The sequence below is a fragment of the Brassica rapa genome, chromosome A05, assembly GCF_000309985.2.
Source record: "Brassica rapa cultivar Chiifu-401-42 chromosome A05, CAAS_Brap_v3.01, whole genome shotgun sequence".
NCBI lineage: Eukaryota > Viridiplantae > Streptophyta > Magnoliopsida > Brassicales > Brassicaceae > Brassica > Brassica rapa.
Window position 1 is genome coordinate 27,491,300 of NC_024799.2, and position 14,592 is coordinate 27,505,891.

Here is a 14,592-nt window from a genome sequence, read left to right on the forward strand (position 1 = left end):
CTCAATATAATAATTTTATTTTAATATGATTGATTATGATTATATAATAAATAAAATATTATAGATTTTTTTATTTTTCATTTATATAACTGAATATATTAATGTATAATAATATTTTAAACTAATTTCAAAATTAGTGAAAATACTTAAATATAATTTCGAAAATAAAGATCTTGTAAAAATCTTTTCAAACAGATTTGTTAGACTTTTAAAATAAATATATTTATATTTAAAATGAAAAGATATCAAAAGATATTATGATTAAAATATTTTAAAAATTCTATTTATTATTAGTCTGAATTAAAATGTAATATGAATTTCTATGAATAGGTCCATTAGGTCCATTTTTAAAAAAATTACACATGAATCAAAGTTGTGATTTCTGTTTTAATATATAAGATGTAGCTTTTTTCTGGTGATATTGAAACCCTATTCAATTCGTTGACGATTGGGATTTATATGGTATGCAATGATAGATAGTATTGAAGTTTGGTTTTAATTGGTCCAGAGCTTTTCTGTTTTATGGAATTACGTACTGCTATGCTGATTTTTTTTAAGGTGGAACTGGAAAAGCTCAAAACGGGGGGAGTTGATTCACTAAAAAATCAACAATACGCGAAGGTGTTCTAGGTAAATTGGAAATTTATGAAAAATGAGTTAATGAAATGGTGATCGTTGACAATATGGCAGATACTACTGCAAGTACATAATCAACGGTGATGAAAGGATATGATCGAGGAACTACTAAGAATATAATAGGGGTTGGAGATGTTTCTATCGTCAGGCCTACTATTCAACAACCAAGAAAGAATGCTAATTAATTACTACTATGAAGTAGTCGCTTCTTGATACCAAGAATTATGAAAAACGTGGGATAAGTGTGTTCCACAATATGTCTTCCTAATTGGTTTAGACATTTATCAGAAGCAACTATTACTATGTTTTGTAGGATGCAAATATCAAAAAAAAATGATCGAGAGAGTACTGACAGAGAGAAGGTTCAGGTTGGCAAAAGCAGCTAGGTGTCTTTCCATTCACAGTCTGTCCAATCAGACTCTGCCCAAAATAGATTTTTAATTTTTGTTTATTTATAATGGCATAAGTTAAATATTACTAATTCAACAAACACCTCTCCTCTATCCAGTCCCCAAGGTATATTCTTCCTAATGTTTTTGTGAAATTCAGTGCTTTATACTCCAAATCAATAAATAAAAGCCACGTTCGACACACTCTATGACAAGAGAATGTTGACATTATGTTGTGTGTGCTTGCATGAAAATGTCGACATAGTTTTGCCATTTCTCCAAATTCTACATATAAAGTCTTCAGACCAGCCCTAATGCATTTCTCGTCTCTCTTCTTCAGTTTTCCTCCTTTTTAAAATTTGTAACACTAAAGAGCAACTCCATCGGCTTGATACTAGGAAAGTGTCTAACATTTAAAAAAAAAATAGTATCGTAAATGCATAATTTTGTTTGATTTTTTTTTTAATAGATGAAATGTTAGTTGAATGTGTTATCTCAGATTTTTAATGAGTTTTAAGAACTTTTCATCTTTTTTTTTCTTGTTTTAATTGTTTTTCCATTTTCTTTAATTACGAGAACTCCATCTAGAACCTATGGATAGAGTTGCTCTAATAGTTTTCACTTGGGTCCCTTGCTTCATAGAATGGAATAGTCCATGCATGAGTCTCTCTCTCTGTAATTTTATTTTTTTTGTGTGTGTGTGGTCATGTGGCTCTTTTTACCTCATCATGATATGCATCTTCTGGATTTGAGAATACAAGAGCACTCTGTGGCCCTTGGAGCGCTTAGAGAAGTTAAGGCTCTCTCATATATTATGGACCATAAACAATGGCCTAGGATCTTAAGTGGGTGGTGCTCATTTAAGATGAGAGCCTGAGAGGGTAAGTGAAAGAGGCTGATCCTTGTTTTGGTGATAAGGGATCTTATCCATTTCAACCTCTTGAGACCTTTCCTTTTCTACAATTTAAAATAATAATAATAATAATAAACAATGTGAAAGAACAAGAGCACGTAAAATCTTCAAACAGATGTCAAGCTAATATTCCTCATCCACAAAAAGAGAAGAAATTTTGTTATTCACCTCACCCATCGCTTTCATTATCCTCGTTCCACAACCTCACCATGCCATGACAATGAGACACCCTTCTTTTATACGCTCAAAATCGTTCACCAAAATTCACTGAAGTAGCCTATATATCCCTTACATCTACAAAGTCTTATTATACTATATTATAAACTACATCTCACTCTCACTACCTTCTCTTCACCCGCAAATGGCGACCGCTCCTCTCTCCGGCTTCTTCCTCACCTCTCTTTCTCCTTCTCAGCCTTCTCTCCAAAAACAGACTCTTCGTTCTTCTCCCACCGTGGCTTGCCTTCCCTCATCCTCTTCTTCCTCCTCCTCCTCCTCCTCCTCTCGTTCCGTTCCAACACTTATCCGTAACGAGCCCGTTTTTGCCGCTCCTGCTCCTATCATCACCCCTTACTGGGTATACATTTTACATTCATCTCTCTTTTCTAAACCTCTACATTCTTTGTTACTTGCTTATATTAGTTACATTGTCTTATACGTATTATAGGGATAATAGCTAGATAAAACAGATATGAAACTAAATTATCCTTCCTCTGGATCCTCATTAATAATGATACGGAAACAGCCCTACAATTTCACAATTTTCTTGTTAATTAATGTTCACCATCTCATTTGATGACTTCCTTAGGTTTTTATTAGGTTTTTATTATTACAAAAAAAGACTATGATTTATTCAGTCGAACCAAAATATAATTAAAAAGGACTCCAGGACACTTAAAATACTAATGTTTTATTAGTTTAATTATTTATTTTTTGCGAAAACATTAAATAACCAGTTGAGTTTGTTTAAAAAAAAATCAGTTGAGTGACAAATGTACATTGAGTTTCTCAAACTTTTTGAAAGTCTTCCATATAAGATATTTTACACTTCTCCCTTCTTTCCTAATTAATCTAATACGAAACTATATGAAATATCCATTGATGTGGGTGCTCTTATTAGTTAACCTATATCCCTTCAAAGGCATGTCTTTTTGGTACGCATAACTGTATAAATTAATTACCTTCAGAAACTTTCACAAATCCAGTAAACTCTCACGTGTGTTTCACATGTCCTTTTATTATTTTTACTATTGTAAGCAGTGTTTTATTTTGAACTTTAATATATAGTAGTTTAGTAAATCACAAGGGAATAGTTCATTTTCAGCGACTCAAACTTCATAAGCATCCTTGTGTAATTTATGAATTTAAGTATCATTATATGTTTCAGACATGTTTAAAACACGTACAATCTAAATCAAATATTGGTTGAATGATGTAATGAGTAATGCGATAATGACCTCCAAATTTTAAAGGCGTTATGACAATTCTACTCAAAATGGGACAATGTTAAATTGGAAGTTGGGACGTACGTAGCGTAGGATCCACGTGATAAAAGAGAGAACTTACCAGTAGCCTTAACAAAGCGATTTATATGTAACCGAGACGTGTGTATGTGCATATACCATACGTGAGCGTGTGAAACATACTAGTGATGGAGTCGCCATCTATCATTTATTTATTCAGCCCACCGATTTCTCTCCTAACCACACTGCCGAGCTTCTCACCCCAATAATAAAATCATACTACCAAGTACTACACAATCGTTTCTTTGTCGTGTGATGTTGTTTTTTTTTTAATAGGCTGATTTTGACCCAAAAAAAAGCATAGGTTGATTATAGTTTTCTTTTTTGGACGAAGGCATAGGTTGATTATAGTTTCAACTTTAACACTTCTGTGACATTTTAATTATACTCTTTCTTACAATTTATTTGGTCAACAAACTTGCAGAGCGAAGAGATGGGTAGCGAAGCATACGAAGAGGCCATTGAAGCTCTCAAGAAGCTTATTATGTAAATAAATATCGTCCTTATTCCCATACATTTATATATATATATTTACATATAATCTGAATAGTTTTGGTGGATTAAAAACGGCTGTAAATCGGGTGTCATGTATAACAATCTTGTTTAATCAATCGTAAAAATATGTATAAATTAACATGCATGGGCAGCGAGAAGGAGGAGCTAAAGACTGTTGCGGCCGCTAAGGTGGAGCAGGCCACGGCAGCACTTCAGACAGGTACTTCCTCCGACAAGAAAGCTTTCGACCCCGTCGAAAACATTAAGCAAGGCTTCATCACTTTCAAGAAGGAGAAATACGAGTAATCATTTATATTTTGTATTGTCTTAATTTTTATAACACCATTACATATAGCTAGATTTTAACTAGTTCATAATTATATTTTAATTTGCAGAACCAACCCTGCTTTGTACGGTGAGCTCGCCAAGGGTCAAAGTCCTAAGGTAGAAAATGATAAGAAAAGTATAACAATAACAGTGTATAAATTAGAGATGGAAAAATAAGTAATATATATATGTGTGAATGGTGCGGTGCAGTATATGGTGTTTGCTTGTTCCGACTCGCGTGTGTGTCCATCGCACGTTCTCAACTTTCAGCCAGGAGAGGCCTTCGTTGTCCGTAACATAGCCAACATGGTTCCTCCTTTTGACAAGGTTTCACAACTTCATTGCTTTTGTCTCTTCTAACTAAAACCTTCTGAGGTGCTTGACTTTAGTCTTAAGGAGATGTAACGTTCACCGTATTTTTGTACTTTCTGCTAAAATTTACAGGTCAAATACGGTGGAGTTGGAGCAGCCATCGAATACGCTGTTTTGCACCTTAAGGTGAACCGCTTCCTTTATAACTACAGATTTTCCTGCATCATACCCATACATAATAATTTTGATATAATACTATTTTAAATGAAATTTTCAGTTTATATTTTGATATTATTATTTTTATGTTTAACTTCATCGGTTCAAAAATAAAATAGATATAATTATATGTAACTTTTTCTTTTAAGTTTGGTTTAACTATATTAATTTAATTTAATTTAATTAAACATCATTTGAAGAAAATTTACTAATATAAAATTTATAAGTCATTACCATATTTTAAAAAGCTTACCAAAATCAAAACTTTTGTAAAGGAAATTATACAGTTCATAAATAAAATAATGTTTTGTCGTATTTTTAAAAGTTCATATTACTTTTTATAATGAATACGGTGATGACACATAAAAAAAGAACTTATCCGCCTAATTATATGAGTTTACCTACCATATATACATACAATTAACACTTTACCGGAAATGTATTTGTAAAAAGATTACAGAATGTCATTATATTTGTAAAAAGAAATTAAATTAAATCGTAGAAAATAGATGAAACTAGAAATGTTAACTTGCAAAACTAAATAGTGTTAATTTTGATAAAATTTAAGTAGATGTAACAGAATTTTACTGATGTAGGTGGAGAACATTGTGGTGATAGGACACAGCGCTTGTGGTGGGATCAAGGGACTTATGTCTTTTCCTTTGGATGGAAACAACTCCACGTATAATCTCTTTATATCTTATATATTTGATTTAATATCATTTTTAAATTAAATGAGATTTAACTTTTTCCATGAGTTACATTAATTGCAGTGATTTCATAGAGGACTGGGTCAAAATCTGTTTACCAGCCAAGTCAAAAGTCATATCAGAACTTGGAGATTCAGCCTTTGAGGACCAGTGTGGCCGATGTGAAAGGGTATGTGTATATATATATATATATGTTCATAACTATCTTTGTCTTCCCATGCACAGATATGAACAAATTTTTATTAATATACTGTTTAAACTAACGCAGGAGGCAGTGAATGTTTCACTAGCAAACTTGTTGACATATCCATTCGTGAGAGAAGGACTTGTGAAAGGAACCCTTGCTTTGAAGGGAGGTTACTATGATTTTATAAAGGGTGCTTTTGAGCTTTGGGGACTTGAGTTTGGCCTCTCCGAAACTAGCTCAGTATGAACCAATCCACCATCATCATCATGAGCATCCATCATCATCATATATCTCTATTCCATATGTAATTTGTAATGTGCTGAGTTGTTTTCCTATCTTCATGGTATCCAACTTTCATATAAATAAAAAAGAAAATCCAGATGATATATAGATCTTTTTCTTTGGGGGGAGGGGGTTAATGAAGAATTGTATTTATATTATGTGTATCGAGTCGGTTGTATCTACGGTTTGATTTTATTTTCTATGTTGTTTGATAGGTTAAAGATGTGGCTACCATACTACATTGGAAGCTGTAGGAACTCTTTCAAGCCTTTATCCCGTTCACATTTCAATTCAGCCACACCAACTTGTTGTTTCTATGTACCTCATCAGAAAACCCTTGGCATTCTATTTAATAATCGAACATGAAGAATGCATGCATATGGTCTTTTGATTTTATTAAAATAAGAAAGCTAAATCTTGGGGACAATAATTAAAAAGAAAAAAAAAGAAAGATATAACTAAATTGATTTCTATCTCTTTCTGGGATAATATTGTTCTTTTCTTTCAGGAGCATCTTCAAAACGTCTCTTGCTAGACAGACTTCCGACAAATTTTATTGCCAACTAATTCTGAGTCTATACCATCATTTGTTCCCTTGCCGTTTTGAGCTCTATATGTGAAGCCTTGCCCCTAGCTAGTCCATGTTTACTCCACCTCCCATGGTCCACCTTTTAAAATTATTCTCTAATATACATGCAGTATAATAAGGAACTTTTAATAGTACATGTTAGCACCAAGAAGCGGTTGAACTGTCGCCCCACAAAAACTTTTGGTGAGAAACTCTAGGATCTTGGGCAACACCGAGAAGAAGACGTCCTATATGATTTGATTTGACAATTAAGTTGGCATGGTCAGTTCTAAACTCAACAAAGATTCTCAACGAGACTAGGTAAAATTCAAAAGCTAGCTTAACCTTGATAGGGAAGAACAAAGAGAGTTAATTAACATAGGTTATTTTCCATTTGATATTAACTAGTTTGTGTGATAAATGATTAACGTATAGGTATGGCATAAGATGATATGACAGCTTATTTTTTCGGATCAAAAGAACGAGCATCTCTGCTTGGAAAATTCTCGTAAATTTACATAGTGACCTTTTTTCTTTTACACCAGCATTAATATATCGGTCGCATTAGCTCAAGCACCAAAGAGAAAAAGCACCTAAATTCATAAAAGACAACAAAATTATACGTCCAAGATAATATCTATTTATGCTTGAAAATGGGATACAATATATGCTTAAACCACCAACGTACTTAATAACTGAAACGAATATATCCATACTATAATATTTTAGGGGTTTTAGTAATAAATCCGATCAACTATTTCTGAATTTTTTTTTTTATTAATTTATTAATATTTTAAATTTTTAAATTATGAACCTTCTTAGCAAAAACATTTGTGAACCTTTAACGTGTATCACCATCTGTCTACATTTTTTTCTATTATAGACAAAATAATAATAAAACAAAATGCAATATGTTAGTTTAGAAACTATACTACTAAACTATGTGAATCATACACTTTTTATCTATAAACTGAAATTTTTATTAACAAACTTTTAACATTTGAACTTTTAATTAAATTTATTAATTAAATTTACAGTTATTGTTACCAAAATATTATGGAGAATAACTATATAATGTTAACCATTTACAGTTTAAAAATATCTCTTAGACAGTTCTATATTTTCTAGTCTCATTTATTTTTAAGAAAATGGTGTGATTGGAAAAAATAAACTGTTAATTTTATTGATTTATGTAAAAATATAACAAATAAATTAGTGGTTTGTGTTTGATAAATAAGACTGGTATCTAAATTTCATAGTAGTCATACATTCTATTATTTAAAAGTGAATCGTATCAAAAATAAATTGATTTTTTTATAAAATTTTCAGATAAATGTTTATTTTGTTTTTCCATTTTTTATGTTTCCACATAAAAACAAAAATTAGATGTTTATTTTCAACAAAACTGAGTAAAATATGGAAATATGAAAACATACATATATAGGACTGTCGAAAACATATGTTTAAACTTTAATTGTTTAATATTATAAAATGATTTTTCATTATATTTTAGGTAAAACGACTGTAAACTTTTATTAATAAAACTGATGTTAAAGTTTTATTAATAAAGTATAAGATTATAAACATGTAATATTTTAATATGTAAAAGTGTAAGATTCACATAGTTTAGTGATAAAACTCTTCGACCAACAATTACATTTTATTTTAATTGTTTTCTATCCAAAATAAAAAGAATTTGAGATAAAGGAAATCATACATTAAATGTTTCTAAGTTTAGGATTTAAAATCTTGATAAGTTTTTTTTTGTAACACAGTTTCATTAAATCAACTAAACACCGGTACGTGGAGTCATAATGGTTAGCACACCAGACATGTTCCATTTTGCTAAGCCATCAGATACAAAGTTCCTCTTTCGAGGTATCCAAACAAAAGAGATTACTTCAAAAGAAAAAGCAATTGCTAAAATATCGCCAAAGATTCCATTCTGCTCAGGAGAGCTCCATGTGTTAAGACTCTGATGAGTCGGATTCAGCCACCCTCATCAAAACCTTGATAAGTTATTTGATATATTTTCTTCTGATTAATAGGAGAAAGTTTTATCAATAAAACCTAATATCTTACTAAATAAATATATTTTTTGATATTCAAAAGTTTTCTAAGATCAAAGACTAATTTCATGAAACTTTACATCCGATAAGTGTAGACGATTTAAATCTATTTAAACCGAGGCTAGATGGCCAATGCTACTCGAACCTAGGGCGAAAATTTCAATCGAAACTTCGTTACCACTAAACCAAAGTGACTTGCTTACTAAATAAATATCTTACAAATTTGAAAACTGCACAATAATTAAACAATTAAAAACACGAAAAAGGTAATAATTCAACGGAAATGTGGCAAAGTGACCATGAATCCCATGATAGTTCATGAACAATATATATTCACTCACTGATTTTATATATCTATATGTGTATGCTATCTTTGATGTTAGATATTCTTCAATTAGATCAATTTTATATATATATATATATATATATATATATATTCAAAAACGATAATTTATTGGTTGACTTAACATCTCGAGTTGTTTTTTCATAAACTTTTGTCTAAACTGAAGGCGAAATATATTTTGTAATAATAATAATAGCTAGTAGACTTAATGTGTTGAATAAGATTACAGCAAACTAAATTGAAGTAATAAAAGGGTTATTAGACTTTTTCACAATGTATATTAACTGAAATAAGTTTTAAGATTAGTTTGATGAGATTGGTCCGGATTTAAGGGTAATTGCATCCAGTAGCTAAGAAAAAAAACAAAATTCAATATCTAACTAAAATCCCACCATTTCTCCTCTTTTCTCTTCTTATCTCTATCTTCTCTCTCTCTAAAAATCTAATTTCTCTTTTTTTTTTGGTTATTCCCTAAATAAGCCCATAAAAATAAGAGGGCGTTTATCCATTAAAAATAATTGTGAGAAGTGGAGCCGACACACGTCGAGCTTTATGGACATCCCATGTGGTCACGTGTAAACGTTTGTTTGTCTTAAAAGAACGCTGAGTATGAAGTATTCCGAGAAGTCTCATCACAGATAAGAAGAGAGCAAGAGAGAGTGGTGAGTCTCTTCTTTAGTTGTTTGTTGCAATAAACACAAACACAACTTCCCCGTTTTCTACCTTTTTTGGGTTCAACTCCTTAGCAGTCCAATCATAATTCACAACCCATGCATCCATGAAATACAATAAAATAATCTGAAGCAAACAAAAAAAAAATCGAATCTCTTGTAAATTAGGATTTGGTTTTGCCGGAAAAAAAATGAAAGAAAAGGAGGAGAGTGGCGGAGGAGGATACCTGAGAGCGGATCAGATAGATTTAAAGAGTTTGGACGAGCAATTGCAGAGACACTTAAGCAGAGCAAGGACGATGGAGAAGAGGAAGAGCTTGAGTGATGGTGAAGATAACGCTGATAATAAATATAACCAAAACAACTTTGGACATCGTCAGCTTGTGTTTCAGAGACCGCTTCTCGGTGGTGGTGGTGGATACAATAACAACTACAACAACAATCACAAGTTAACGACAGAGGTGGGGAGGTCGAGGAGAGAGTGGGAGATTGATCCTTCGAAACTTATTGTCAAAAGTGTGATTGCTCGAGGTACTTTTGGTTCTGTTCACCGTGGTATCTATGATGGTCAAGATGTCGCCGGTACAATCTCTCTCTCTCACTATCGATTTATAATTTTTGTTTATATTATATATATATATAACTCTTTAGATTTATTAATCAAGCGATTAAGTAAAATAAAACATGCACTAGTGTCACTGAAATTAAACTCTGTAGTTCTTCCCCTCCCTTTTTCTCATCACACAATTAAAATAGGAAAACAAAGAAAGGAACTTATGTGTGAAATTAAATACCGGTAACAAATACTAAAAATATTATTATTAAAAAAAACAGTGAAGCTATTAGACTGGGGAGAAGAGGGACACAGGTCAGACGCGGAGATAGCTTCGCTAAGAGCTGCTTTCACTCAAGAAGTTGCTGTTTGGCATAAGCTTGACCATCCTAATATCACCAAGGTACCACTAACGATATTAAGCCCTATATATGTCTGGTTACAATTAATGGTGGACACTTGAACCAATAATGCAAAATATCAGATTGAAACTAATACTAAAACCGGAGCGTAATATTGAGTTGCTAATATATAATCTTTCAATTTAACCGAACCCAAGTAAATATTCACTCCAAGCTCCTACTCACATGCACATATAAATATAAAGTAAGTAGGTATACGTTTATGTCTCTGTTTTAATACTACAAAGGTTACGTCAGCAATGAATTAAACTAAGAAAGTAATAATTGGCGTGCGTAATTTGTTTTGTATGTGAATGGAAATATTTAACAGTTCATAGGAGCGGCGATGGGGACATCGGAGCTGAGCATACAGACGGAAAACGGTCACATGGGAATGCCGAGTAACGTTTGCTGCGTCGTCGTTGAGTATTGCCCGGGCGGTGCTCTCAAGTCATTCCTCATCAAAAGTCGCCGCCGCAAACTCGCCTTCAAAGTCGTTATCCAACTCTCCCTTGATCTAGCTCGAGGGTATATTTAATATTATTACATAGTATTGGTTTATGATATTATTGCATAGTTCTCTTAAATATTTATCTATTTATTTGATTACTATTATTAGGTTGAGTTACTTGCACTCGCAGAAGATAGTGCATAGAGACGTGAAAACGGAGAACATGCTTTTAGACAAGACTCGCACGTTAAAGATTGCAGACTTTGGGGTGGCGCGTCTGGAGGCCTCCAACCCTAATGACATGACCGGTGAGACCGGAACCTTGGGCTACATGGCTCCCGAGGTATATTATACGTAGTACCCTAATTAATTATATCTTTATGCTTTTTCTGCATTTTATGATGATATATATTAATATGATGATGAACTAACTGAAACAGGTGTTAAATGGGAGTCCTTACAACAGAAAGTGCGATGTGTATAGCTTCGGGATCTGTCTTTGGGAGATTTACTGCTGCGACATGCCTTATCCCGACCTCAGTTTCTCCGAAGTTACCTCCGCCGTCGTCCGTCAGGTCCTTTCAAATTACGTTTCTGTCTTTTATTTTTTTTTAATCATAGTATTATTATCTAAAATATGTGGATCTTTTAGAATTTGAGACCGGAGATACCGAGATGTTGTCCGAGTGCGCTGGCGAACGTGATGAAAAGATGTTGGGATGCGAATCCGGATAAGCGGCCGGAGATGGAGGAAGCGGTGGCGATGTTGGAGGCTATCGATACTTCAAAGGGCGGAGGAATGATTCCTCCCGATCAGCAACAAGGCTGTTTCTGTTTCCGGCGACACCGAGGCCCATGATATGCTAGATATATATGATATTCAAGTACACGTCTCATGTTCTTTATATTGGAAGTAGAGAGATTTTTACTAGTTAATTAAGGGATAATTATTTAGTTATACTATGTGGAGCTAGCTAGCTGTGTGTGTTGTTTTATTTCCCCATTTTGGAGGATGAATGTCGTACTTATTTGAATCCATCATTTCATACGTTAAGAAACACACAAAACACATGCACACAAACCGTATTATACATACGTAACTATTGCTCTTCCTTTGTTTAAAATATAGTAATACATATCAGCTCATACAATAATTCAAAGCTTAAAAAAATAGACAAGTAAGTTACATTTGTTGATAAGTAAACAATAGTAACCTTTATAATTTTTCTCTCACAAAGATAAAAAGGGAAACGATAAAGTTGTAAAGAACTATCCGGCGATTTTGTAACTGGGGTTGACGAGGTTGTCTAAACCGGAGACAACTTGGATGGACTCAATGACATCACCGACTTTAAGATCAGCAAGAAAGTCTTCATTCTGAGTAACGTAACCGAAGACAGCGTAACGACCGTCCAAGATGTTGGAATTGCTTGGCGTCAGCTCACTCTCTTTCAGCAGCCAAAACACTTGGCTCGATCCCGAGTCATTCTCAAACTCCTGTTTTGCATTACATATATATAATTAGAACATATATTAAATTGTGAAGAAAGGAAGGAAGTGAAAGAAGTCTCACTTCTCTAGCCATAGCCATTGTCCCAAATGCGTTGAATGGAAGCATCACCTGAGCCTTGTACAGACCCAATTCCTGTCCAACCAAATCAACAAATGTTAACATTATGATAGTGATTATTATAATACTTAGGAGAAGGGTGTGAGCTTTTTACTTCAAGGGTAGAGCCGTAAAATGGAGTCTTGTTCCCTTCCACCATAATCTCAAGAGGAACAGTCCTCACTTTCTCTGTGCTTGGATCTATAAATCCTTCCGCAGGACCCTCTGGATCTCCCGTTTGTACCACAAACCCATCAGCTGCCAAAAAAACCCAATCCCTTGATCAACAAACATGGTCCCATAATAGTAAGGCAAGTTTGATGTCTTACATCTCTGGATCTCCATGCCATCGTAGAAATGGCGCTCCACCAAGTCGACAAAGTTCCCGGCGGTGACAGGGGCGTTGTAGCCATCGAGGACAATGCGGAAAACACAATCCTCGAGGTTGGGGTTGTCCTTGATCTTGACCTTCATGTCGACAGTGGCTCTTCCCTTGAGAAGAGGCATGTTCCGGTACTCCTCGGGGACTTGATAAGGGAAGCCATCAACCATGTCCTCTTCAATTCTGCAGACAGAGAGCGCCACAGGACAGGAAGATCTCAGCTGCAGGCAGGCAGTCAATCAACAAGGGGTCTAAAATGAGCAAAATATCTCTCAGCTAACCATTTTGATTGGCTTTGTGTATAAACTCACCCGCCAACATATTGGAGAATCTCTTTCTGTTTAGGAGCAACCGCGTCTCTCTTCCGATCTTCCACGATCTGTAGCATGTCTTGCATACCAGCTTCCAATTTCCCAATCAGTTCGTTACCATGATCCTTCTTCGACTCAGCAAAGCCCGCAACGATCATGCTTTTCCCTTGCTGCAGTGATCTACTGGCTTGCCTCACATTCTGCAAATAGCCAACAACAATTAAGTAAAAAAAAAAAAAGAGCAATCAATCAATCAATCAATCAATAGCTTACACGTTCAACAGAGTCGAGAGCCTTAACGCCAGCGATCTTGAGGCTGTCAGTGATGTCCTCGAGAGGCTTCTGAACTTCTCTGATGGGTTTGTTGTCGATGGGCAATGCGTATCTCAACAAAGCTCCAGGGTCTTTGATGGGAGGACCGGAGATCAACACTGAGACTTGTGGAATCGCTGGGTTCGCCGCCACTGCCGCGTAAGGTGCTCCTCCTCCAGCTATCAGACCCAACGATAAAGCTAATGTAATCGCACATTCTTTCAATGCCCCTCCTCCTCTCTGCACCCACAAAATGGTGATTATTAGAATGGTGATTATTCCGTTGACAAGGGGGAAGAAACCGAACCTGCTTATATTCGCCGGAACAACAACGAAGAACTCCGACGCGCTTTTTGGAGCAATAAGCATCGATTCTCCTTCTCGAGGAGGAATTGGCGAAGCTTAATGTAGGGAGAGTGGCAAACGATGCCGCCATTTCCAGATTTTAAAAAAAAAAATTTGAAAAAGGGGGTTTGAAGAGAGATAGATAGATAGATAATGATTTTCAGTGACAGCCCCGATGAATCGACATTGGATTTTTGTTGTCTAGTATCTGTGGGATTATTATTTTGAATAAGAGAAGGAGAAGAGGATAAGGGGTTTATGACTCTACTTCTCCGGATAAGATTACGCTCCTCATTCTTTCTTATCTTTGCCTTTGTGTCTATGGGCCTCTATTTGGACCTTTTTATCTGATCCCTTATTTATATCGGCCCATGCATTTGCATTTTCTTTACTAACCACATCCTTTTTATCATTTTTCTTTAACTTTATAACCTAATATGTAGTATGTACCCATAACCCGAAATCATATGATTTTAAGGAAAACACTGTGCTTATATTTTTTCTTTTGTTTGCAAATTTGTGCAGCTATCTATTTGGACTTGGGGGACTCTCATGCACCTTCTTACCTCCAATATTAATTTTAATGA

The 14,592-nt window shown here is 34.3% G+C and overlaps 3 protein-coding genes and 1 long non-coding RNA gene across 4 annotated transcripts; 3 read left to right on the top strand and 1 right to left on the bottom strand.

Annotated features, from left to right (window-relative positions):
- Nucleotides 1-264: 264 nt before the first annotated feature.
- Nucleotides 265-957, top strand: LOC108871951. Its single transcript, XR_004458024.1, has 2 exons — nt 265-462; nt 559-957. It is a non-coding gene; the product is annotated as an uncharacterized LOC108871951 (long non-coding RNA).
- A 1,232-nt stretch (nt 958-2,189) lies between these two features.
- Nucleotides 2,190-6,417, top strand: LOC103870985 (beta carbonic anhydrase 1, chloroplastic). The gene is made up of 10 exons (XM_009149189.2): nt 2,190-2,515; nt 3,886-3,947; nt 4,109-4,258; nt 4,352-4,400; nt 4,494-4,610; nt 4,728-4,781; nt 5,408-5,493; nt 5,585-5,690; nt 5,790-5,948; nt 6,206-6,417. The coding sequence occupies exons 1-10, from the start codon at nt 2,300-2,302 to the stop codon at nt 6,242-6,244; spliced, it is 1,038 nt and encodes a 345-aa protein (XP_009147437.1). The 5' UTR covers nt 2,190-2,299; the 3' UTR covers nt 6,245-6,417.
- A 3,207-nt stretch (nt 6,418-9,624) lies between these two features.
- On the top strand, nt 9,625-12,080 carry LOC103870987 (serine/threonine-protein kinase STY13). Its single transcript, XM_009149190.3, has 6 exons — nt 9,625-10,223; nt 10,476-10,597; nt 10,927-11,123; nt 11,215-11,389; nt 11,487-11,621; nt 11,699-12,080. The coding sequence occupies exons 1-6, from the start codon at nt 9,833-9,835 to the stop codon at nt 11,903-11,905; spliced, it is 1,227 nt and encodes a 408-aa protein (XP_009147438.1). The 5' UTR covers nt 9,625-9,832; the 3' UTR covers nt 11,906-12,080.
- A 37-nt stretch (nt 12,081-12,117) lies between these two features.
- On the bottom strand, nt 12,118-14,245 carry LOC103870984 (peptidyl-prolyl cis-trans isomerase CYP38, chloroplastic). The gene is made up of 7 exons (XM_009149188.3): nt 13,968-14,245; nt 13,622-13,900; nt 13,349-13,548; nt 12,985-13,220; nt 12,771-12,913; nt 12,620-12,691; nt 12,118-12,543 (listed from the first exon to the last, which is right to left on the bottom strand). The coding sequence occupies exons 1-7, from the start codon at nt 14,094-14,096 to the stop codon at nt 12,316-12,318; spliced, it is 1,287 nt and encodes a 428-aa protein (XP_009147436.2). The 5' UTR covers nt 14,097-14,245; the 3' UTR covers nt 12,118-12,315.
- Between the last annotated feature and the right edge of the window lie 347 nt (nt 14,246-14,592).